This window comes from Ostrea edulis, chromosome 2 (assembly GCF_947568905.1).
Source record: "Ostrea edulis chromosome 2, xbOstEdul1.1, whole genome shotgun sequence".
Taxonomy (NCBI): Eukaryota; Metazoa; Mollusca; class Bivalvia; order Ostreida; family Ostreidae; genus Ostrea; species Ostrea edulis.
In genome coordinates, this window is record NC_079165.1 from 25,004,247 (window position 1) to 25,030,731 (window position 26,485).

At 36.6% G+C, this 26,485-nt stretch overlaps 1 protein-coding gene across 2 annotated transcripts; it reads left to right on the forward strand.

Moving 5' to 3' along the window:
* The first annotated feature begins 294 nt into the window (after window positions 1-294).
* LOC125679684 (nucleoporin p58/p45-like) lies at window positions 295-25,849 on the forward strand. 2 transcript variants are annotated; one of them, XM_056156494.1, is made up of 16 exons: window positions 295-399; window positions 575-618; window positions 6,298-6,438; window positions 6,936-7,001; window positions 8,984-9,235; window positions 10,296-10,592; window positions 11,203-11,230; window positions 11,876-11,941; window positions 12,167-12,341; window positions 13,696-13,775; window positions 14,603-14,721; window positions 16,239-16,321; window positions 17,925-18,219; window positions 18,659-18,703; window positions 23,080-23,163; window positions 25,101-25,849. In XM_056156494.1, exons 1-16 carry the CDS (start codon window positions 368-370, stop codon window positions 25,259-25,261), a joined length of 1,968 nt encoding a protein of 655 aa, XP_056012469.1. In that variant the 5' UTR covers window positions 295-367; the 3' UTR covers window positions 25,262-25,849. The 2 variants fall into 2 exon arrangements, with proteins under 2 accessions (XP_056012469.1, XP_056012470.1); XM_056156495.1 differs by lacking the exon at window positions 23,080-23,163 and having other exon boundaries at window positions 297-399.
* The last annotated feature ends 636 nt before the right edge of the window (window positions 25,850-26,485 follow it).

Below are 26,485 nucleotides of genomic sequence, written 5' to 3' on the forward strand. Positions count from 1 at the left end.
TGATGTGTCCAATGTCATGCACTTATTTGACATTTTATAAGATCTTGTTCATTATATAATGTGACTGATATTAAAGACAAGATAATATGTTAAATCACTTTTGTTGGAATTTTCATCGGGTTCGGAAATTTTTTTTTTCTAATAATGCACTCTACGAATAATTCGCGAAAAAAATAATAATGATAATTATAAAATTATAATAATGATACTTTTCAGTGAAAAAACGTTGTTCATTTTGAAATATATCTGATTTTTTCTTCTCTTCTAAATTCCTTTTAAACAGAAATATTGAACTCGTTGGCTCACTGCACTACTTTGTACGAGTTAATCTAAACTCTCACGGAGGCGCTCCGAGCGATTGTTCAAAATGTTTGGTGCAAAAATGCCTGGACCTGGGGGGTAAAGTAATTTTATCACTAGGCCTACCTATCGATGAAATCTAAATTTGATAAACAGCCCTACTAATACCTGTATTTGTACAAGACATTGTCAATATAGATTACTTCTAAAGTTCTTTCCTGGGAATTTCAGAATCAGAAGCCTCATGCATCATTTTCTTTCTTTATATTTTCAGGTTTACTTTTGGGGGACCACCGACAACATCAGTTACAGCGACAGGTTTGTCTTTTCTTATTTGTATTAACATAAGTATTAGAATTTGATAAAATTTTATACATTATGAGACTTTTTGTGCCATCCATGAATGGGAAGCCCCTGTTCTAAAAATAGTCAACATCTACGGATATTAAAGATTTTGTCTATTATCTTTAAGGTTGAGTATCGCTGCCTAAAATGTACTCCATGATATATAATTATTTATATTGCCTCTATCACAATACATAGTTCCCGAAATAAATATTCAAAATTTACTGGACAATCTGTGACAGAACTGTCATGCCACAACTGGAGATTTGAAAATTTTCAGCTGGAGTTTTGGTCTGATAACTGGAGATTTTTTATCGACATTTTTTTTACCGTTTTTGTGTGTTCATTGGCTAATGAAATCATGCTACTAGTAGTTTTTTTTTTTGTGTGTTACAAGTGTCTGAGTTCATAATCATCAGATCCTTTTTGTGTTGAGAACAATGATAGGGCCAACGACAAAAATTGTTGAGTTTCCGCTAACGTTCTAGAAAAAAATAGGGTAGGTAGGCAGGAAATAAATTTTATTTTATTTTTTCAAAGTATGCAAAAACATTGTAAACTCTTAACAAGTTAAATGTTCGATTGAATTTTATATTTTCAAATTAAAATTTTGCTTAAATTGTATTGCAAGTAAACTTTCAATCATAACATTTCACCTGTTATTGGCTGAGGATTATTTCCAGATGTTTTAATTATAAGAAACAATATTTTTCAATAAAACATATCTAGCATAAAACACAAAAGTTAACTCCTTTATGCCACTATGCTATACAAGTACCAGATATATTGTTTCTACATTTAGATTGGTTGTCATAGGAATACTACTATTGGATATGTTTGACAGGAAAATAATGTGATGGTTTTGAAAAATATATTAAATCATCACCAAAATATCAACATCATTAACATATTTTAAGTTTATTAATACATTTATGAATGTATTTTCACAATCTAAATGGAACAAGGGTAGGAAGACAGTCTGGGCAGATCCCACTTATCCTAATGGGATCCAACTCTCTTCCAGCTAAAACTTTACCAGACATAAATTTTTATTTTAAAAAAAGTCTGCACATCTTTTTTTTCCCTCTTGGCCTTAACCAGCCATCAACTCGGATGCGTTCACCAGCTGTTCAGTTCACTGCTTTATTTGCGGCCTTTTTCATACTGTTTTCAGTTAGAACTGCAGCAGAAACTATGGATGTGAATACAAATTTGACAGACTGGACATTAATGTCTGTCAGTCTGCATCATGACCTCCACATCAAACTAGGGTCCCCGTGTATATACAGTAATGCCCGCTGAAGCGATAGCATAAGACAGTGCATGGCTATAAATAGACACCGTCTAAAAACACCATAGGAGTTGGCAATTTTAACAAAATAAAGTCTTCCATGGAAACATGACACTTGGTAAAGTCTCTCGACAGTCTGTTAACTTCAATTGTTAAATCACCGTTGCGTGAGGCACGCATGGAGGTACTAGCCACTATGTCAACCATCATCCCATGCTGTTAGTTACAAACATTATCAATGTTGTTTAGACGCTTAACATAATACCATGCAATTTTGTACATCATTCAAGTGTTTGAATGACTTCATCTCAATGTCTAACTAAAAAGGAAAACCAAGAACCGGAAATATATTTTTTCCGGGAAAATGACGATTTTTTTTTTTTTTTAAATATCGAAAAAAAATTCTAGGGTCGGGGCTATAATTTAGGGTCGGTCGGGTTAGCGGAAACACAACACATTTTATCAGTGGCCTAATTCCTTTTTTGTGTTAAGAACATTGAATTTTGTGTTAAGAATTCTTCAGTCAATACCTTAAAAACCACAATTAAAAGAAAAAAACTTGTTATATTTATTACAGAGATAACAAGTTATTACAGAGATAACAAGTTATAACAATTATCACTTTTCAGAAAAGTTTACCAACATATTAGATCTAGGCTAGCTGCAATAATGTAGCCCTATCCAATTTTTTTTATTCTGACGTTTTCGGGATAGGGCTACAATTCCATAGGATCTCCGTAATGGTGCAAAATAATTTTATGAATAACCGATAATAAACTCTGTGTATTAGCCCCAAATGTTGTTTACACCAAAAGGAGTACCAACTTTGTGCTCGGGCATGTCTAATAAAGGTGTTTTTCATTAAATATAATGTACAGTATGCAAAATTCTTCATCTGCTCCGCCATGCTTGCTATCGCGAGATCTCGTAGGTGGATCTAATGAAAAACCTAAACATTGACAATCAGCGCGAAAATGTAGTTACTCAAGCCACTTCGACAAAGAAAGGAAAATCATATTGTTACAGAAAGAATTTACACTCTGCTGTTCGGTTTTTAACTTGATATTAAATTCAAACCTTTTCAATACCGACAAAATAGCTTTCGCCTCCATACTTGTCCATTGATGTAAATACTACCTTATATGGCTTATGCAAATGACTTGACAATCGGAAGTTGAAACATTAGTACATCAAACATGGCGCACAAATATGAATGGAGAAATTGGAATTTATCGAAATTGTTGAAAACAGTAGAATAGAGCCTCACAAATCTTAAGTTGCAGGTTGTAAATTTATATATTGACTAAGAAACATAGAATATCATTTTATTTACGTAAAGAAAGTCAGGAAATGTTTAGAATGAGCGCAAATGTTGCGGGAGTGAATCACTCCCGCATTTGCACCATTACGGAGATCCTAATGAGTTGTAGCCCTCTCCCTAAAAAAAAAAAAAAAAAAAAAAAAAAAAAAAAAAAAAAAAAAAAAAAAAAATCAGAGAGGGCAACATTATTGCAGCTAGATCTAGGCCTACTAACAAATTTAAGCTCACTTGAGATTTCAGCACTGGTGAGCTAAATAATATAAAGAACATGTTCTCACGTAAAAGAACTACATTGCATATCTGAAAACGTGTTTTTTCAGTGAAACATGTAGTGAACAAATATATGTTACAAGACTTGGCCACATACTATTTATACATGCATACATGTGTAAATAAATATTGAGAAAATTCAAACTGTACACACCCATCGTCGTCTTGCCGTATCCATCTTTGAATATACAGTTCAGTTAGAGATAATCCATTCTAATACAATTGTGTCACTCTGTCCACACATTTTTACGAACATCTTCAGTGCCCACTTTCTTTTCCCACCTGCACCTTACCAAGTTTTCAACAGCATCAAAGATCGTCCGACTTGATGTTTTTATAACAACTTCAACTGTCAGTATCACTTCCTAATCACCAGAGTGTGTGCCAAAAACAATCTTTTTAATCATCCACTAATTGTTTATTATCACTAATTGCTGTGTAATCATAAATAAACTCCTCAAATGGCTTCAGTAATTACTGTACCCTCGTTAATTGACATTTACCTGTTTACCTGTGCAGTCACTGTGACAGAAAATCAATAACAGGAAATAGATGACTTTCGATTGTCTCGGGGTTTTTCCTTATAAATATTAAAAAATGGCGCTCAGAAAATTTTTGTGGTTGAAAATTTGAAATGACGGAAGATTTTACATTTTAACGGAAGGAACGGAAGGGGGGCTCAAATTTGGGAAATTTGTCTTCCGATGGAAGAATCACAGGTCTACAATTGTAGAATTCACCACACATAAATGTTTTATCATAAGTGATGCAAACTTTGCAAAACATTAACTTCCCATCATACACAAGCCAGTTCCACTCACTTAACCAGTTGTAGAATTTTCTCTCCCTCTTCACCTCTTTATCACTAATTTTACCTGTCTTTTCATCTTCAGCTTTTCGTTTAGTAACACCTTCACTAGCTGCAATAATGTAGCCCTCTCCGATTTTTAGCTGAGTTGCAACGAAGTTGAACTCGGCTATTGGTTTGGTGATGTGGGCGGTTGGGCGTCAACAATTGGTTTCCGGATGATAACTCGAAAAGTTTTCAATCTAATCAAATGAAACCTTGATATATTGTTGGGTACCAGGTAAGGAAGACCCCTATTGATTTTGGAGAAAAATGGTCAAAGGTCAAGGTCACAGTGACCGAATATAGAATGAAAATTTCAGAAAAATTTGGTTTCCGGATGATAACTCAGAAAGTTTAAATCCGAATCAAATGATACTTAAAGATATTGTTATGTACCAGGTAAGGAAGACCCCTATTGATTTTGGAGAAAATGGGTCAAAGGTCAAGGTCACAGTGACCGAAAATAGATTAAAAAATTTGGTTTCCGGAGGATAACTCGAAATTTTTTAATTTGAATCAAATGAAACTTGGATATATTGTTGGATACCAGCAAAGCAAGGTCCCTATTGATTTTGGAGAAAAAGGTCAAGGTCACAGTGACCGAAAATAGATTGAAACTTCAGACAAATATGGTTTCTGGACAGTAACTCGAAAAGTTTAAAACTGAAATTAGTTCTTCACAATTATAAATATGCCACATCATTCCTGACTTTACAATGTATCCCATGCAACTCGGCTCATGCACCCCTGGGTGCATACATTGATATTTTTTTTTTGGAAGAGGACTACAACTCCTTAGGATCTCCGTAATGGTGCATATGCGGAAGTGATTCACTCCCGCAACATTTTCGATCATTCTAAACATTTGCTGACTTTCTTTACGTAAATAAAATGATATTCTATGTTTCTTAGTCAATATATAAATTTACAACCTGCAGCTTACGATTTGTGAAGCTCTATTCTACCGTTTTCAATAATTTCGATATATTCCAATTTCTTGATTCATATTTGTGCGCCGTGTTTGATGTACTGAAGTTTCAACTTCCAATTGTCAAGTTCTTTGCATATGCCATATAACTAGTATTTACATCAAGGGACAAGCTATTTCATCAGTATTAAAAAGGTTTAGATTTAATATCAAGTTAAATAAAACATGAACAGCAGAGTGTAAATTCTCTCTGCAACCATATGATTTTCCTTTCTTTGTCAAAGTGACTCAAGTAACTACATTTTCGCGCTGATTGTCAATGTTTAGGTTTTTCAGTAGATCCACCTACGAGATCTGGTGATAACAAGCATGGCAGAGCAGACGAGGCATTTTGCATGCTGTACATGATGTTTATAAATGAAAAACACCTCTATTAGACATGTCTAAGTACAAAGTTGGTACTCCTTTTGTTGTAAACAACATTTGGGACTAATACACGGAGCTTATTATCGGTTATTCATAAAATTATTTTGCACCATTACGGAGATCCTATGCAATTGTAACCCAATCCCGAAAACATCAGATTTAAAAAAAAATCGGATAGGGCTACATTATTACACCTTCACCTGCTGATGTCCAAATTTGTCAGGGATGCCTGGTGGACCGGCGCGTTTCGGGAACTCTGACAATACGTGGATCTTAAATATTTTTATCAGAATTAATGGACTCAATTAAAGACTTAACCAATACCAGTTTATGTAGTGAAAAAGGAATTTGCACACCAGTATTGATTTTTTAAAGAATCTCTGTAATTATTGCAAATAAAATGTCTGAGAGAAAGTTTTTAAAAGAATTTAACTGATACATGACTGTACCCATTCAAGAGTCTTTCACCGATGAAGGAGCACATCCAGCTATAGCTATTAGCAATAAAACATTCCACACATCCTGTTCCTTAAGATTTTCATCTTTGTATCTGAACTTATTTACAGGTGGATTTAACTTAGCTGGTGCAGCTGCACAGGCTGGTCAGCATGTGGCGTTTGGCACCACTGGACAAAACCCTGCTACAAGTGGTACTACATCTTTTAACTTTGGCAATACTCCAGGGTCCACAGCACCAGCAGGTCAAGGTCAGTAATGATGCAGGTCAAGGTCATTGAGGTCATGATTCAGGTCACCTTGCAGCATGTTTACTTAGAGATCTGTGTTTTTCTTTTATTATCTCATTTTAATTTATACTTTTTTCTGGCATCCATTGAAAGTAACTTTAGTGATTTTACAAGGCCAATTTTGGCAAATTTAGAACCAGTCTACCTATATATTTTTCCAAAATGTAATACAAAAAAACTTTCTAAGTGTGATCAAAATTGGTTTGTTTATTGCATGGTGTTTTTTTTTGGGGGGGGGGGGGGGGGGTTGGTTTTGTAAAGTTCAAGCAGTCCTGTTTATCATCCATGTTGTAATTATTATATTATTCTTATCACTATTGTTCTTTTAAATAACATAAGTTATAATTAGAAAAGCCTTGAATTAGACTAGTATTCTTGATTTGTTAAGGTGTTTTTTTTTTTACAAATTTTCAAGTAAAAATTACCAATTAGGTTGAATGTTATATATCAATTTGTAGGTGGGTTCAAGTTAGGAGCAACAACACCAGCTTTCCCTTCCAGTCAGCCAGCAGCACCTACTACAGGTAAGATACGATTTATACAGGTATTTATCAACTCCATCTGTAGCCAGCCAGCAGCACCTGCTACTACAGGTAAGATACGATTTATACAGGTATTTATCAACTCCATCTGTAGCCAGCCAGCAGCACCTGCTACTACAGGTAAGATACGATTTATACAGGTATTTATCAGCTCCATCTGTAGCCAGCCAGCAGCACCTGCTACTACAGGTAAGATACAATTTATACAGGTATTTATCAGCTCCATCTGTAGCCAGCCAGCAGCACCTGCTACTACAGGTAAGATACGATTTATACAGGTATTTATCAGCTCCATCTGTAGCCAGCCAGCAACACCTACTACTACAGGTAAGATACAATTTATACAGGTATGTATCAGCTCCATCTGTAGCCTGTAGCCTGTCTCATTAATGCATGCACTCTTTGTAACTTTACATGCCCTTGACTTTGAAGATCTGGGGCATGCTTGGTGAAATTAAATGTCTTGGTCAATACTGTCTGGGTTAATGCTGCAGTACATGAAGGCTATTATCATGACAGGAAAAACAGGCCTGGATTTCTCTAAATAAACTTAAAGACATAAGGTCTATCTTTTATCTAAAAAATGACATCACAATATTTTGCAAGAAGAACTCCAAAAACAAATTTGTAGTATTAATTATGAGTTATCTATAGCTGCAGCGCTTTGAAATTGAAGTCATTTTGACGTTTCAGCCCTTTATAAAATATTTGTCTGGAGGACAATATATTAAACTGGTACCCTGCTGATTGGTGGCTACACACAAACATAAGAGATGCGAAGTCAACAGGGTACCAGTTTAGGCAAATGAGAACAGGGGATTATTTCGTAATTACTAACTTATCCAATGTGTTTGTAAACATTCTGAAGAACTTTCTGTGATTTTCTAGTTATGATCTTCAATTTTGCCATCTTTTTAGAACATGCAAAATTTTACCAATATCTTAGACCCTATGCCTTTAAAGCTGTATGGTCCGAATTACAATATTTTTTTCCATCTCGTAAAAACGCTATTAAATCATCGCACGTATGTAGTTATGAGGCTATATGACATATCATACATTATTTCATCTGTTTTAACCCAAATTATTTGATTTTAAATCGATGTTTACAAATAACCGCGTCACTCTGCCATTTCAAGTGACAGTCATGTGACCAGTTCAAACTTTCCGATCATCGGCGGTTTTATCTGTGTAAAGCTGTGTATTTTGTTACAATAGTACCGTGCCATAAGTTTAATAAAAATATAAAATATCTCTTAGTAATTCGTTGTTTTATGCTCTTTCAGCCTTAAAACTAGACAGTTGTGTATGAGTTAATACATCATGTTGGGATTCCCCTGACGCACGTGGGTCTATTTATAGACGTCTATCATGGGATGATTTATATATGTACCACACTATATTTACTTTCTAAATAATATTCTCAGTTTTCTTTTACATGCAGATGTTTTCAAGCATGTAATTAAGGGAAAGTTAATAACTTTGTAAAGTAATTAATCTGCTTTAAAGTAATAATGTTCAAAAATAATACATGAACATCGGGTCATACAGCTTAAAGTCGTAACTTGGACTTAAGTCTGAAATTTTATTCGTATTCTGACTTTTCAAATAAAAGAAAAACTTAAGTCTGAGATATTTTTGAGAAATCCAAACATGGTCTGAGAACCAGATAATTAGATTTTTATGGCCTAACCATTATAACAAGAAGTTTATATAACGAGTTTAATTTAGGCTACTGTTACCATGGTAATATGTATGTGTTTAGGACAAATCAATTTCCATTGTAACATGAAGCGTTCAAACTTCAAAGTCAGTTTGATTTAGGTTACTGTTACTATGTGTTTTTACAAGGTGGAAAAGCTTTGTGGAAATTCAGACCATACAACTTTAATTAAAGTTACATGAATCATAGTAACATGAAGTTTACTGTGATATAACCTACAGAATTTTGATGACTTTTGTAGGTTTCACATTAGCGGGAACAACAACACAATCTGGAGGGTTAAAATTAGGGACAGCGACCCCTACTCCGGCATTCCCCGGAACCAATACCGCCAGTGTCGCTCCTACAGTGGGCTTTTCCCTACCTTTCACCAGCAATACGACGGGGGGACTGGGAGGATTAACAGGTGGGGTACGACCAACACTGACCAGTACTGCCTCCACTGCAGGAGGATTCACAGGGTTTAACAACCCCGCCAACAAACCAACAACAGGTAATGTGACCGTAGTAATCTGGGTCGGGTTTATACGTCCGTCTTTAGACGGGACATATTATGGTGCAGCTATGTCTGTACGTACGTCCGTTCAGGGTTGTCCAGCAAACTCCTACAATTTTCAAGTCAGGACCATCTTGTTGTACAGAGTGTTTGTATGGGTATTAGAGATGCTGCTAGGATTTTGATTTCCTTCAATTTTTGAGAAAATTACGGGTTGTTGAACTTGGTTGGTTTTGAGAAATTACAGGTTGAACTTAGTCAGTTGTGAGGAAATATTATATTGGATAAAAGACATGGTTTGTCCTTTTAACTCCTCACACAGTTTAGAAGCTAGGGTAAATAAAACTTGTACACAGTGCAAGGATATTTATAAGTTGTTGAACTCGGTCAAATTTTGGGAAATATTTTGCACACAGAACTCTTGGATTGTCTATCTACTTCTTGTCCCAGTTTTAAGCCAAGACTCTTAATTTATACAATGCAAATAAAGTACATGTATGTCACAGCCTGATGATGGATGATACTACCTGAAACAAAGTTCTGCATATTATGGCTTAAGAAAAAAACCGTATGTAAGCATATTCACGAGTGTATTATTTACCGTTAGCAGTATCCGTTATCATTTACATGATGGGATTGTCCAAAAATGCTTGAAATATGGCTTTAAAAGTGCTGAAAATCAAATGATGCTGGGCTGTACTGACCCTGACCCAAGCACAGATCCTACTCATGCACTTGTACAACTTTAAAACAAAAATGAGTTAGGATGAATTTTATATGGAAGTTTTAGGAAATTGTGTATCATACTTATACTTCCCAGAGGGTAGAGTAAGAAGTGAAATAGATGGACTGTCATTCAACTGTAATAGTGACTAAAGTTTCGTTTGTGATAATCCTTTGCTGTTTCATTGCTTTGTATTTCTTGAAAAAAGATTCTTAGCAATATAGTCCAGGATATAACATCAGTAGAATCTTGTCTGATTTGACAATGACCTCATACTGCCAGTGGTTTCATACCCCATGATAGAAACAATCTCACCATTATTTCATTAAATAGGTTTGTTAGGCACTTCCACAGCTAGTGGTGGAATATTTGGGACCCAGGCCACCACATCACAGGGATTAGGAGCCACCACAGCTAGTGGTGGAATATTTGGGACCCAGGCCACCACATCACAGGGATTAGGAGCCACCACAGCCAGTGGTGGTATATTTGGGACCCAGGCCACCACGACACAGACGGTGGGATTAGGCACCACCACAGCCCCTGGTAGTATATTTGGAGCCCCAACCACAACATCACAGACTGTTGGATTAGGAGGGGTGGATCCGAAAACTTCAAATGCCTTGACTGGTAAAGCAGCCTCATTCTATGTTAATTCTGTGCTTTTGCTTTTCATTGTCATTCAATCTGTCAGACCATGAAATTTAGTTTTCATGGAACTATAATTTTTCGTTCATAAAAGAAGAGTATAGAGTAACTTTCCATGAAATTATGTATTTCTTTACAAATCCATGAAATTTGATGCCTATGCATTGTATATCAGATTGCCACATGGAATATTATCTCTATAGATCTGCGAGGAGTCATTTTTGTTATCATTTAACGACTTTTTTTTAATTTGGAAGACACCGCTTATGGTACTTATAGTGATAATTAAATCAAAGTTTTTGATAGGTATAAAGAAATACTGTAAATGGGAAAGTGATTGCGGTGGTTTTAATTTCGCTATGTTCGCGGTCTGGGATTTTTCCACGAAATTAAAACAACCGCAATCATTTTGCAAGTGTGACACAAAATTATTTTGTGTTTGTCATAAAATTTGAATTCCGCGAAAGTAAAACCACCTCAATTAGACCAATATGAAAAACCGCTAACTTTTAGCACCGCAAAATTAAACCACTTACAGTATAGGTGGGTTTTTTTCTTTCTTTTTTCTCATGAGCATCATGTTTTATTTCAGGTGGATCAGCTACAGATCCCAAAGCAGGGTGAGTTTAAATAAACTGGTTCTCTGTTAGGGATGAGATCAAAAGATAAAAGATAGATGTCAGATAAATTCAAGTAGTTAGGGGGGGGGGGGGGGATAAAATATCCCATAAGTTTCTGTCATTCGACATCGATTACACTTTAGTTAAAAAAGAAAAAAGACAAGCGACTGTTAAAAACCACATTATGATAAATACATTTTGATGTACTTTTTTATTTGTGATTAAACAATAGAAAAGGTTTAAAGAATGTTATTTATAATCTTATATTTTTACTTGTTAATCGATTAATTTCAACATTCATCAAATTTAGTATTGAAGTAGTTGGGATTTTGGTGAAAACTACGTGAATTTAGTTTTCTGTCAGACTTTGAACTTTTGATCTCGCCCCTTAACTCGCCAGAACTAAAAACGTAGAATCTTGTCCCTTGGATGTCTTGCGTGAAATAAATTCTTACCAGAATTGCTGCATAGGTATCCACTAAACTTTATACAAATTTCCTTTAGTATCAATTCTGCTGGGATTTATTTAAAGTTTTGCCAGGGTTACTTGAAAATTCTTCTTGATTTAAATGACACTTTTACCCACAGTTCCCTATGATAGATCATATGGATGTTACCAATGACAAGTTTGTGTTGATTTTTCAGTGATGGAAAAACCTTGAAAAAGAGTCACCTTCCTCCCGAGATCATGAAAACAGTGGAAGATTTCAAGTAAGTCAAATCTGACAGGAGAAATAAAACAGTCAGTTTGGTTCATAGTGACTTGTGGAAGATTTCAGTCCATTTCATTCCCTTTGGTTTAAAAGATATTACATTAACAAGGAACTGATACAAGGGAAATATATATACAAAGATTCTTTTTTCATATTCTTTGAAAATTACTACCACAAGATCAAATTTCCATGTGTGTAGTGAAATTTACAATAACGTTTCCAGGACCTTTGTCAAGGATGAGAAGACTGTCCAGGAAGGCATATCTCGAATGTCCTCCAACCCGATGCACAAAGTCCAGGAGGACGTGGTGTCCCTCAAACAACTTCTGTCCATAGTGTCCAACGGACTCCAGAGGAATGCGTGTGCCGTGGAGAAACTCAAGAAGGAGATGACCCAGGTAAGGAGATATAGCGTGTGTATTTATAGAAATGACCCAGGTAAGGAGATGTAGTGTGTGTATTTATAGAAATGACCCAGGTAAGGAGATGTAGTGTGTGTATTTATAGAAATGATCCAGTAAGTGTGTGTGTATTTATCAAATGAACTAGGTAAGTGCGTGTGTGTGTGTACATGTATTTATAGAAATGATCCAGGTAGATGTATTTATGTGATGTGGTGCTTATATTCACTGTAGTTTAGAGGAGTCAAAATTCAAACAGTTTGTGATAATTTTATCATAATTATGATATTGTTGTGTCGCCTGCGTTACGCAGTGGCGACATATAGGGATCACTATCCATCGTCTTGCGTCGTCGTCTGGCGTCGTCACAAAAAATTTCTGTCACAGTTTTCTCAAGAACCACATGGGGCAACTCCCTGATATTTGGCACAGAGCATCAGTGTGGCCAACTGTATTGTGTAAGACATTTTCGAATCTGTCGCTTATCAACTTCCTGTTTTTGTGTCGCCTGCGTTACGCAGTGGCGACATATAGGGATCACTATCCATCGTCTGTCGTCGTCGTCACAAAAAATTTCTGTCACAGTTTTCTCAAGAACCACATGGGGCAACTCCCTGATATTTGGCACAGAGCATCAGTGTGGCCAACTGTATTGTGTAAGACATTTTCGAATCTGTCGCTTATCAACTTCCTGTTTGCCGGGACTTAGAATTTTTTACAGCAAAAAAATTTCTGTCACAAGTTTTCTCAAGAACCACATGGGGCAACTCCCTGATATTTGGCACAGAGCATCAGTGTGGCCAACTGTATTGTGTAAGACATTTTCGAATCTGTTGCTTATCAACTTCCTGTTTAGTGACAAAAACCATTTCAATAATTTACTTTTTCAACATTATACGTGATATATTACATATAGAATGAACTAGCAGGCGACACATGTCTTCCGGGGAAGACTTAATACTGCGTTTCATTTCTTTTAATGGTAGTTTGCTACTGTATAGCGTGTTTTTTCCGCGGGGTGATAAATTTGGCTTATTTTAGTGATTAGATAATTTTCCGCCAAAATTTCACTCGCCAAATATGCACCCCAATTGTGACTTCAGTATTTGCAAGAGAGATAAATCTTCCTTGTCCACCAAAATCTATTCCGCTAAGATTATTAGCATACTTTTGAGCCAGCAAATCGTCAAATTTTAGACCCGTGGTAAAAACCTGCTATAAAGTATGCGGATATTTGAAGCAGAAGACTAACAATTTTATTGACGAATTTGAATGACTTTCTTTTAGAAATGATTGTTAACCTTGTTTTTGTTGGATTAATGGAAATTTCATGGACACATTTTGTTTTAAGGAATTGAAAAATGCAGAAATGGCGCAACGAACAAAGGACATCCCTGCTGGACTCCAGTATGAAAACACAGCACCAACCGAGTAAGTTGCCTACAACGGACACATACATATAATATTCACTTTGTTTGGCATCTCCACCCTTTATATGTCTAGTCTGCAGGGTTGTAGATAGTAGATCACCTGTCACTCACTTGTAATTGTGCATATTACTCACCTGTACAAATGTGTGGATCTGAAAACATTTTTACAGGTGCCCACTTGAGAACCTTAACTCTAATAAATTCCTATATAACAATCATCAATCAATTTAATTCAAAGATTCTTAATTATCACAAGATATGGCAAGGAAGTTGACCACTTTATAAAATGAGTGATTGCTTGGTGGGGTTGGACATTGTTAAGGTTGAAATGACACGATACGGTACCAGTGTTTTTGAATCGTTATAATGGTATTGTTTAAAGTATTACAGCAAAAGAAGCAAGTACTTTAACATTGATTGGAAACCAAACATTTATCAGAGAAGGTTTAATCAACATGCAAAAAAAAGGGGGGGGGGGGGGGGGGTACCTGTATTAATTACACTAACCACTTTAACTACAGTATACCATGTATTTTAGAAATTTTATATCATATTTTATATTTTAATCAATTGATTTGATGATGAATTCTTTAGCTGTGTAGCAATAAGCGATTTTTATAGATCAGTTCGTGAGTAAGAACATTTAAAGAGACACTTCAGCTCATAACAAGAATTTCTTTATGTTATGCATAACACATCTATACCAAACTAATGCGTGAAATTTAAAGTGGTGTATTTATATTATTGCCCATTATTTGCTTCATTTCTTTGGTACCATGGGGTGATAGAGACTGTTTTGAATACATTCTTTATTCCCTAATGTTACAGGTATTTCCAGCGACTGGTGGAGAATTTTGAGACCCAGATGTTAACATACAGACAACAAATAGAGACCCTGGAGGGACATCTTCACTCTATCAGCCAGCCCAGCGTACTGTCCCCCGAAGGTAAATATCAGCCCAGCGTACTGTCCCCCGAAGGTAAACATCAGTCCAGCGTACTGTCCCCCGAAGGTAAACATCAGCCCAGCGTACTGTCCTCCAAAGGTAAATATCAGCCCAGCGTACTGTCCCCGAAGGTAAATATCAGCCCAGCGTACAGTCCCCCGAAGGTAAACATCAGCCCAGCATACTGTCCCCTGAAGATAAATATCAGCCCAGCGTACTGTCCTCCAAAGGTAAATATCAGCCCAGCGTACTGTCCCCGAAGGTAAATATCAGCCCAGCGTACTGTCCCCCAAAGGTAAATATCAGCCCAGCGTACTGTCCCCGAAGGTAAATATCAGCCCAGCGTACAGTCCCCCGAAGGTAAACATCAGCCCAGCATACTGTCCCCTGAAGATAAATATCAGCCCAGCGTACTGTCCCCTGAAGATAAATGTCAGCGCAGCGTACTCTCCCCCGATGATAAATGTCAGCCCAGCATACTGTCCCCTGAAGATAAATATCAGCCCAGCGTACTGTCCTCCAAAGGTAAATATCAGCCCAGCGTACTGTCCCCGAAGGTAAATATCAGCCCAGCGTACTGTCCCCCGAAGATAAATGTCAGCCCAGCGTACTGTCCCCCGAAGGTAAATATCAGCCCAGCATAGTCCCCTGAAGATAAATATCAGCCCCAGGGTACTGTCCTATCTGCCCAGCGTACTGTCTCCTGAAGGTAAATATCAGCCCAGTGTACTGTCCCCTGAAGGTAAATATCAGCCCAGTGTACTGTCCCCTGAAGGTAAACATCAACCCAGCATACTGTTCCCTGAAGGTAAACATCAACCCAGCATACTATTCCCTGAAGGTAAATATCAGCCCAACGTACTCTCCCCTGAAGGGAAATATCAGTCCAATACTGACCCCCCGAAGGTAGATATCAGCCCAGCATTCTGTCCTCTGAAGGTAAATATCAGTCCACCCAGCATATAATTTTTATTTTACATTTCTTTACGGTAAAAATATTATCTTTTCCCAAAAGCACTCATTAAAATATGTTTGGGACTCAAATTTTCTTGGGTCTTGAGTCTAAGACTGGCTTTGTAAAATCCCTAGTGACAACCCTCAGGCTGTAAAACTGCAACATTGATAATTTGAAATATAACATGTTACGAATGCCATAACATTCCCTTATACTGTTAAATCATATTCTATTTGTATCAGTTTAACTTAAACATGGAAATAAATATTAGGGTCAAATTATACAGTAAAATGAATTACATAGGAGTTGAAGTATACCTATAGAATGGATATAAAAATCATGTATTTCAAACTGAGCGAAAGCAAAATTTGACACGAAATCCTGAAAATAATCAGGATAGGATTTATAATTGTGCATATATGGAACATGTGCAATTTTGTAAAGCTGATGGGAGAGACAATTTCATCATTCCAATGTGTTAAAATTATGTTGGCTGACTAGATGGAACTTTAGATCACATGTATTCTGCAGGGAGATAATTATAAATATTTTTTTTTTACAGAGCTGATTGACTTGCTGAGGAAACTACACGAGACCTTTATAGCACTAGCTGCCCAGTTACACCAGGTCCACGAAGCAGTGAAGGTGAGGCCACGCCCCCCAGGTCATAGAGTGAAAATGTATCTAACCTTCATGAAATAATTCTTTATACGAGTTGTAATGAGCATGTAAATTGCTACCAAGATTTTCGAAACTCGTGAGCCCTGGGTCAGAGTTTCAGACCCTGAAGGAAGATGCATCGGAATTATAAAATCGTATCCTTTACGTCAGAACATGCAGCGGGTGAATTGGGTTTTCAGAATTAGAGTTGTATGTGGTACTGTAGAATCATTTAAATTCGTGGTGGCCAATTTTCGTGGATTGCTGAATTTTTACAGGTTTGTGGGGACGTAATTTCTTGGATTTATATACATGTATTTGTAAGAAAGATAAATCTAAAAAATGATAGTTGTCTTTATTCGTGGAGGATGTAAATTCGTGGTTGAGAGGTACCCACGAATTCCACGAAAATTGAGCCACCATGAATTCTAATGATTCCACAGTAATCGGTATATTGTCCCTCCATCCATCATCATCTCTGTCATTCCCTCACTCGTCACACCTTGTGTCTGGTCTCCATCCATCATCATCTCCGTCATTCCCTCACTCGTCAAACCTTGTGTCTGGTACTTAATATTGTAATGAAAAGTGACCTTGGACAAAGGACCTTCTCTTTCGGTTAAAACATAGATTGTATCATCTGGTGATAATGTTATTGTTTAAGATTACCCGTAAGAGATGGATAGAATGATTGTCTGGGTCATAGCTTGATAAAGAAAAAAAAATTAGAAGCTCATTCTTGGCAAATATTGGCCAAATAGTATGTTATTCTGAACCAGTATGTTATTCTGAACTAGTATGTTATTTTGAACCATGTTCAAGGTCGCTGGTAATAGTCGAACTTCGTTATCTCGAACTCAATGAGACCGAGAAAAAACTTTGAGATATCTGAGGATTCGAGACATCGGGGGTAAAATACTTAAAGAATAAGTGTTTGGGATTTCTGAATCACTTCAACATATCCATGGTATTCAAGATATCGTTGTTCGAGTTCAACTGTATTTAAGAAACATTTCTTGGGGCTATCACATTGTAGTGAAGAGACATTTAAAGCTCATACTCCATTCAAAGTTTTCTCTGAGAGGTCAAAGTGGATCGCCATGACCTTGAATCTAGGTCACAGGTCATGAAAGTGATGGTCTCTGGTCAAGATGAAAAAAATTGTCCCAGACTAATACCATTGTGTTAAAGAGACATCAGAAGCTCATAATTAGCCCAAATGTTGCCTATGAACATAAAATGTACCAAGACCTTGAACCAAGGACGTTTAGCTCAGATTAAGGTTACTGATGAATAATTTGAAATAAAAAAAAAATTAAGAGCAGTGATCATCACTTTGGATTACAGAGACGACATTCATTTCTCAGAGCTAGAAAAACATTTTCTTACAACACATCTAATTTATTATGGATATTTCAAGTGATACTCTGTTGAACATTCAAGTTCATTGACCTTTTAAAGTAAAGATAATGAAGAAAAAATATTGGCTTGACTTTCAAATTGATTTTATAGCACATTTGGTTATTTTTATCTCCTAAATGAGCTTCACTAAAGACCATTCTTCATTTTATTGTGAAATTCTTTTTAGACTCAGAAAGAGCTGTATCTGAACTACAGAAAAATCTTCCTCCATGACACTAAGAACATATTTGAGCGAGAGAAGAAACCGGTGAAGCCAAAAGTCCTCGTGGATCACTTTGGTCCCAGTCCGTTTTCTGGACTCTCCAATGCTGCTGCTGTTGCCATGGCAACCGCCTTGACAAAATCCCAACAGCCAACAGCTGCGCCACCTGTAGGGGGACTGGGGACGCTGGTCCAGCCAGCGGGGGGATTCGGCACCACCAGATTGCTGGGGGCCCCCACAACGACAGCACCAGCATTTGGTATACTGCCACAAATCAACATATCCACATTTTTGGTTTTCAGACAGAAATAGAAGAAAAAAATATGATTTTGGATAATTTACTCGTCTTCTGATGTCAAATTTGAATTTGGGAACATGATTCTGAAAATTTCCGTTTACCGAACACATATTTTGGAACCAAATCCTGTTTTTTTTAAGAAAACCTCTGTATTGCAGATAATCTGGTGTAAAGATTTTTTTCTGGTACAATTCCAACCATATTAAATAAGTTTCACTGTGCATGTGTATGGAGAGTATAAACTAACTAATGGCCATCAAATTGCTATTTTACACAACACCAGATTGTTTTACAGATACATTGACTGATTCTTGATGTGCACCGAACAAATCCTGAATTCAGAAATGCTATGTACAAGAAGGGCTGTCGCAGTCTATCATGAATTTCCTTTTTGTTGCAGGATTCGGTCTGGGAACCACAACTACCACAGCATCAGCATTTGGAGGTAAAGTGTTCAGTACAGTGTCACTTGTCTGTTCTGGGTGTTCTGCAATTGTGTGCAGTGTGTCATTTTGGCACCAGATTTACACTATAAATAGTCCTTTTAGATTTACACTATAAATAGTCCTTTTAGATTTACACTATAAATAGTCCTTTTAGCGTAGAGTGAGGGTAAACATGCTTGTGATCTGTTCAGTGGAGTTTCATTCTTATATCATCAACCTAATGGACGATAGCGTCTTTTGATTACGTGCCCAGGGCTAGAAATAATTGATGGCTCGGGGCCAGTAAATAATGGATTTGGGTTAGTGGTTTGTAAAAACTTGATTTAAGTTAATTTTGATACTTATCAAAATTTCACAAGGATTGGTCTAGTAAATATTACACGAGTATGTGTCCAGGTTTTTATCGCATGCAAATTAAGTCTCTGTAAAGTTGTGCTATGATGTAACACAATGTAGATAAATTCACGAATGCTTCTAAAAGTGAATAAGCGGAACATACAATTGGCTATCCTCGGGTGATTCCTCTACACTTTACACAAAGGTTAGTCTCACTTTCACCAGACTTGCATTCGAGATTTTGTACAAGGGAGAGTCTCTCGCTTGTGCAAATTCTCGCGAGCAAGAGTCTGGGGAAAGCGAGACTACACAAAGTCTCGAAAGCAAGTGTCTGGGGAAAGCGAGACTACACAAAGTCTCGAAAGCAAGTGTCTGGGAAAAGCGAGACTACACAAAGGCACGAGCCACAGGAGGAGTTCCGAGTTAGCATATCTTCTGCTGCGTCTTAGAATGAACTGTCTACTTTTGTGATGCTTTCGTAATTCGGTGACGATACACTTTCACAAATGAAAAGAGAGAGGTGAAGATGAAGCAGACTATTTATTTTCTAAGGTGTAAGATTACGATGTTTTTAAACACGTTGTATATGCTAGTTTGAATAAACAAAGTCAAAGGTCTAATCATGAAAATTGAGCCAGTTGTTTCTATATCCACGGGTCTGACGGAACAGTAAAAGGAATCATTTGACCAGCAAAAATTTAAGTGGATAGCGGAAGTGACCAATGAATAAAAATAATTATTTCTAGCCCTGGTGCCCTATTGTTTAATGCCCCATGGTATTTTTTCCTGTGATTGTATGGCCCACTCTGGTGCTTTCTTGTAATTGAATGCCCCACTTAATGGTATTTCTTGTGATAGAATGCCCCACTTTATGGTATTTTCTTGTGATTGAATGCCCCACTTAATGGTTTTTCTTGTGATTGAATGCCCCACTTTATGGTATTTTCTTGTGATTGAATGCCCCACTTAATGGTATTTCTTGTGATAGAATGCCCCACTTTATGGTTTTTCTTGTGATTGAATGCCCCACATTATGGTTCTTTCTTGTGATAGAATGCCCCACTTTATGGTTTTTCTGGGGATTGAACAGTCCATTTTGTGATGCTTTTTAGGTCACCTGAGTCACTTACATTTTACATATGAATTGGTATTGGGTCTGCTTCCATCATGCGTTAACAATTTTAACATTTTCAACTTCTTGGTATTCCTGATATACCCTTCCAATATTCTTTTCAAATTTGGTATGAGGCATCTTTGGGACATGAATCATAAATTTCAGGACCCCTGCACCCCTAGGGCCTTATGGTCGGGGCAAAAACTTACAAAAATTTACCAATTTTCAAAAATCTTTCTTCTCTATAACTGCACATCTGTAAGAAAAACTAAATGCATAGTCATGTAGAGCAGGAAGCCTCTACCAAATTGTAAATTTCTTGATTCCTGGGGTAGAGGTTCTGACTCCAGGGCAAGGCCAAACTTCTCTTGCAGTGTTTATGTGTAAAACATCTTCCTTAATATTATTGAAACTAAATGGATATTTAAAAGGAGCAAGTACACCTGTAGTTCTTTACCAAAATTGTAAATTTCATGATCCTAGGGGTTGGTACCAGAGTGGGATCAAAATCTATCATTTAAAAGACTTCTTTAATATTGCTGATAATACATCAATACAAAATGCATATTTAGGAAATTCAGAAAGGGGTGTACCAAAATTGTGAATCTCGCATCCCCTGGATTCTGACTTGAAGGCGGGTCCAGAATAGTCGCAAAGTGTCAATATAACATATTATGCAAAGTCAAGAATACATCTTGTTTTATACTGCTGCTGAATGTTAGAATTTAGCTTTATACACTGTACATGTAGATAAGCAGAACAGAAAATTATTATAGATTTCGTAGCACTTGGAGGTAGTAATACTTCAACTAATGGCTCAGGTGAGCGATGTGGTATTACTAGACGCCTCTCATTGTTTCTCTATTTGAAGGGATGCTCTGCTTTTCAACATTCTTGTTGTAGAATCTTCATTGATGATGTCATTTAGAATAAGTAATTTTGGGGAACAATGGGCATATGGTGTAGACAAGTGGCACTGTGATCTAGTTTGATTTAGTTTGTAGCAATTTCCACCAAATTGAAGTCACTGAACACGTTAATATTAGATAGTACTTTTCTACTAACAATGCCGCCGCCCCATATTTCAGTACTTTAATCACCCTCAAACACTGGCAGACTTTACACATCATACCCTCTGAAGATTTCACAGTGTTCTTGTTGTAGATTTTTATATTATTCTAATCACAAATTTGAACACTTATGGCACTAAATGATTTCTTTTTACTCACACTTTATTACTTACCCGTTTAATGCCTTCCACTGTATATTTTTCAATATCTGTTAGTGTGTTTGAATGGGAATGTCTATACGGGTGACTTCACTGGGTTTGAACTTCGACCTCTCGGTGTTCTTGTTCTCTCCAAGTAAAATTGTAGTCTCATTTTTTAGCCGAGTTGCATAGCAAATCTTGTCTTTTAATTGGCGAAGGATGGGTGGCGTCCACAATTAGCTTGTCCGGTCTCTAACTTTCATACTTTTTGGTGCATTTGAGACATACATAACATGATCACATCCAAAAGAGGAAGGTTCCTATTTATTTTGAGATCCAAAGGTCAAGGTCTTTTTGTCATTAAATGCCATAGATTTGAACTTGTCCGGTCTCTAACTTTCATACTACTTGGTGCGTCTTTGTCAGACTTGCACATTTTGATCACATCCAAAAGAGGACGGTTCCTATTTATTTTGGGGTCAAAGGTCAAGGTCTCTTTTTCACTATATACTGTAGATTTGAGCTTGCCTCTAACTTTTATACATGTACTTGCTGGGGCATGTTTATCAGACTTCAAATCCTAATGACATTCAAGATTCATGTTGCTTTTGAAATCCAAAGGTCAAGGTCATTACCACACTAAATACCTATTGGGGCCATTCAAAGCTTCATACTTATAAACTATATTAAATATGTGCATGTTTTTACTTCGTGAATGCAAGCGTGCATAATTTTCCAAACTGCAACTCGGCCATACACATCTTTGATGCATTTTAGTGATTTTTCTTTCTGTATAACTATTAAAGCAAATTTACTATTGATCTCTCGAACTTCTGATTTCTCTCAGTCTCTCAAGGTGAAAATTGGATCCTGTTGAATATATTTCATTGTTTTTCACTCTTGATATCTTGAAGTGGTGGTAGTGTATATTCACTATCAATCGAGCCTATAATGATTTCCACTTCGACCTTACCTGGAATGCCTGTTGCTAACTTGTCCATGTTAATTAGGTAGTTAACTCAACGCCTGGGCTTCATGATGGGGGGGGGGGGGGGGGGGGGGGGGGGGGGGTAGATCTAATTGGTCAGTTTGAACCTTACACCTTTTCTTTGTTGGTAAATAACTACGAATTAATAGTATTATTTGAATGGTGATTGGATGCCATGTCATTTTGATAATTTTATTTTGACTTGGTCATGTGATTATGATTTTGAGATTATAATTTAGAGGTGTGTCAAGGAATTTAAAATGTGGAGGCAAACATTTCAAAACACTCCCAAGATGTTGTGGATATAAGCGTCCGTTTACTATCAAATCTGTATGAATTTCCAGGTTTAATTCAACCTTCTGTCTCTCGAACTATTGAATTCTCAAAGTTTTAACATTTTAGCAAGGACCCTTTAACTTCGAGTTATTAAGAGTCACCTGTATATGACAAAGACATACATGTATATAGGCAAACATGTTTATCAGAGTCGATTCAAACCTAGGCATTAGCTTTGTATTTTATATTGTTTGGGGTCTGATATTTGTTTTGTATTTATGGAGTATCCTGTGTGAAGTATGCAGTAAACCTTCTTCATGTTAGCATCTGTAGGTTAGATGTGTTTACAATGACAAAGCCACTCCAACAGATAAAACTCCTGGATCCACCCCTGAACTACCTGTGGGGATTTGAGTTATCTTGTGACACATTTCTTTTCCTCTTTCTGCAGGGTTTGGTTCAACCGCCGCCACCACCACTGCAAGTTCAGGTTTCAGCTTCACTGGCTTGAACACCGCCACAGTGCGCCCATTAGGTTAGTGGTGGTAAGCAAATCTGTCCATCACTACGGCTCATCCCAAGCTTGGTTTGGTAGGCAGCCTGTGATTGGGTACATTATCCATTGTATCTGATTGGATGGTTTAAATATCTTGCTTCTGATTGGATGGCTCAGACTTGGCTGCTTTGGATTGGTTTTAAAATATTTGGCTGATAACCCTCTAACTCCCAATATAAAGTAGCTCTCCACTGATTTATGCATTATCAACATCTATCAATGCCTTGCCAATACTTTGATATCAGGGATTATTTTAATATTTGTAATTGGGCCGATCTTCAGTAACTGAATTGATAAATTGTAGCACTCTTCACGCAGTTTTTGCTATTTTATTTTTTGAAAAAATGAACAGTCTAAGAGACTTGGAAGAAAAGGCTTTCAAGAGAAAATAATGTGCTGCTAATTGAATTTTCCAAGAACTTTCATCTTTCTTTATGAGCTTAAACCCTTACATTGTTGGAAAACCACAGTTGGTCGCTCTCCATTTACCTCCCATGGGACACAACGCCGATATTTTCACATAACTCATTAAAATGCACAATCTTACATGACCTATCGAGGACCAATGGGAATCAATGTAAGTATTCCCGGAACTCAAAGTGTCAGCTGTAATGGCAGATGAAAACTCCCGATTTGGCACCCAAAATGGCTGATTATTTTGGCTAATACTTCACTTTCACATGCGCACGCCCCGCCCCCCTTTCGGAAATCCTGGATCCGCCTCTGGTATGTTGATTATCATCACTGCTACATGGCTCGTGATAAAATCAGTCATGTATGATACAATTTAAATTTATATGCAACTTTGAATTAGAATATGGCCTTCACATGTCATTTTGTAATTAGCGTAGGTGAAACATGAATTGTGTTTACACAATGTAAAGAAGGTCATAATTACTGCTTCAAATTGTGCCGACAACACATCTGGAACAAATTAATACGCAAGTAAGTTTAGCATATCTATATAAACCGATAAAATATCAGGTCTGTTAAAAAAAACCATTGCTCCCGTATGATGGATAAAAGTGGCGAGACTATGAGTGCTGAACATGTAGACCTGTACATAGACTCGTACGCAGTAGTAAACGCTTGGTAACACAGGATTTTTCCTCCCCAGTCTCTATAGACACAAATACACCCTCCGTGTCAATAATGCCGATAAAGCAACTCGCTGAAAGTTTTGTAACTTGTCCAACTTAAACGTAGTCAGAATCTTTGCTTTGAAAGAATGTTTTTCTATGCTCCCGAGGACTAGAAATAAGGGCCTTTTTCATTGGTTGAATATCGCAATAAGGAATGGTAAAGCGACCAATCACATATAGAAGCCGAGACACACCTTTCTGCGAAAATACTGGCGTTGTGTCCGATGGTAGGTAATCGGAGAGCGACTGACTGTGAGTTTCCGACGATGAAACTCTTAGAGAACATACTAAACTGATATGATCGACCCTTGGCAATAGTATTTACAATAAATAATCATCTTTCAATATCAAATAGTTGAAAAGGTTTTGTGTAAATTGTTTTGTCCGAGACATAATATTTCCTGTGTATCAGAGCTTGCATGCTATCACATTCCACTGCTTTTTCTCACTATACACATTACTGTGCAGATATTTGGTCAGGTTTATGACAGATCTTAAACTGTATACAATACACTGATGGTTATTGTCAAAGAGAAGTATGATAATTGGCCATTATAAAGTCTTATTCAACAAATTTAATCCATTAACCCTTGCCAAACTCTTTATCTAACTTGCATATAGGATATCATTTTACAATTTATTATTTTTTCTTTAAATTTCTGAATTAAGTGTAAATTTTCAACGATACAAATTTACAGCAAGTATAACATGATGCATGTTAAAGCATTTTCACTCTGCTCACTGAGTGGTTAATGATCGACTTGTCTGTGACAGGATTCGGGACTCCCAGTACCACAACACCATCGCTGTTTGGAACACCTCAGCCTGGACAGACCACCCCAGCTTTCGGAACTCCTCAGCTATTTCCTTCTGCGGGAGGTGAACAGCCATTTCAGCTGAATAAACCTCCAGGAACCAAACGGAATAAGAGATAAAATCTTAACTTTTTTTAAAGTGAGAAAAGACCGTGCAGTAAATAAACTTTGTGTTACTGTGGTGAATTGTTTGTAAATACATGTACATGTAAATTCATTTTAGAAATGTTCATAAGTGTAATTAAAATCATTAATACAAAGAGGTTGTTCTGCAGCAGTGTTTAATGTACAGAGAGAGACCGAGACCTCGTGCTACTGTGTATTCCGTATTTTACGCAAGTACTTAATATGGTGATGTGTGTCAAATCGTGTGAACATGAATTCATGTGTGGTCTGTTAATAGGGAGTTCTTGCATGTATTTTAACAATAGAAAAATGAAACTGAATAATTTTTTCGCGAGGGATGTCTCGCGAAATTACGCTATATAAATTATTCATGTATATTTAGGAATCTATAGCATAATTATATTAATCCAACTTATTTGTGGAAACCTCAGCATCATGGATATTTCTTGTTGTAACCTTGTAATGTTTCTTGCATGTTTAAGATATTCTTGGTCACGAAAATTAGTCACTGCAAAACAGTTCATCGTGAAATAATGTAAATTGCGAAATAACATCATCCTGAATAAAAATCACTTTACAGGAGCTGTAGTTGATAAATTAGCCTTTGCCTTATTGAAGTTTGTCCAAATATGTCAACTTTCATCTTATTAAGAACTACTGGATTAATTTCAATCAAACTTGGCATAAAGGGGCCTTGTTTTGATCCCAACTTGCCGATAATTACACTGGTTTTCTTAATCCGCATCCACAGAGTAAAATACTTTGGATTATAGAGCAGATTTTGCTTCCTTTAATGAACCTTAGGAGGATAATTTTACTCAAAGATATTTATATTTGTTAGCACACTCAATACTAGCTGCAATAATGTAGCCCTCTCTGATTTTTTTTTTTTTTTTTTTTTTTTTTTTTAGGGAGAGGGCTACAACTCCTTAGGATCTCCGTAATGGTGCAAATGCGGGAGTGATTCACTCCCGCAACATTTGCGCTCATTCTAAACATTTCCTGACTTTCTTTACGTAAATAAAATGATATTCTATGTTTCTTAGTCAATATATAAATTTACAACCTGCAACTTTAGATTTGTGAGGCTCTATTCTACCGTTTTCAACAATTTCGATAAATTCCAATTTCTCGATTCATATTTTTGCGCCATGTTTGATGTACTGAAGTTTCAACTTCCGGTTGTCAAGTCATTTGCATATGCCATATAAGGTAGTA

Coding starts and splice junctions, on each gene's coding strand:
- LOC125679684 (XM_056156494.1), top strand. CDS start 368: ATGTTTGGTGCAAAAATGCCTGGACCTGGGGG. Junction 11,942..12,166: donor AAAACAGTGGAAGATTTCAA/GTAAGTCAAATC, acceptor TAACGTTTCCAG/GACCTTTGTCAAGGATGAGA. Junction 13,776..14,602: donor GAAAACACAGCACCAACCGA/GTAAGTTGCCTA, acceptor CTAATGTTACAG/GTATTTCCAGCGACTGGTGG.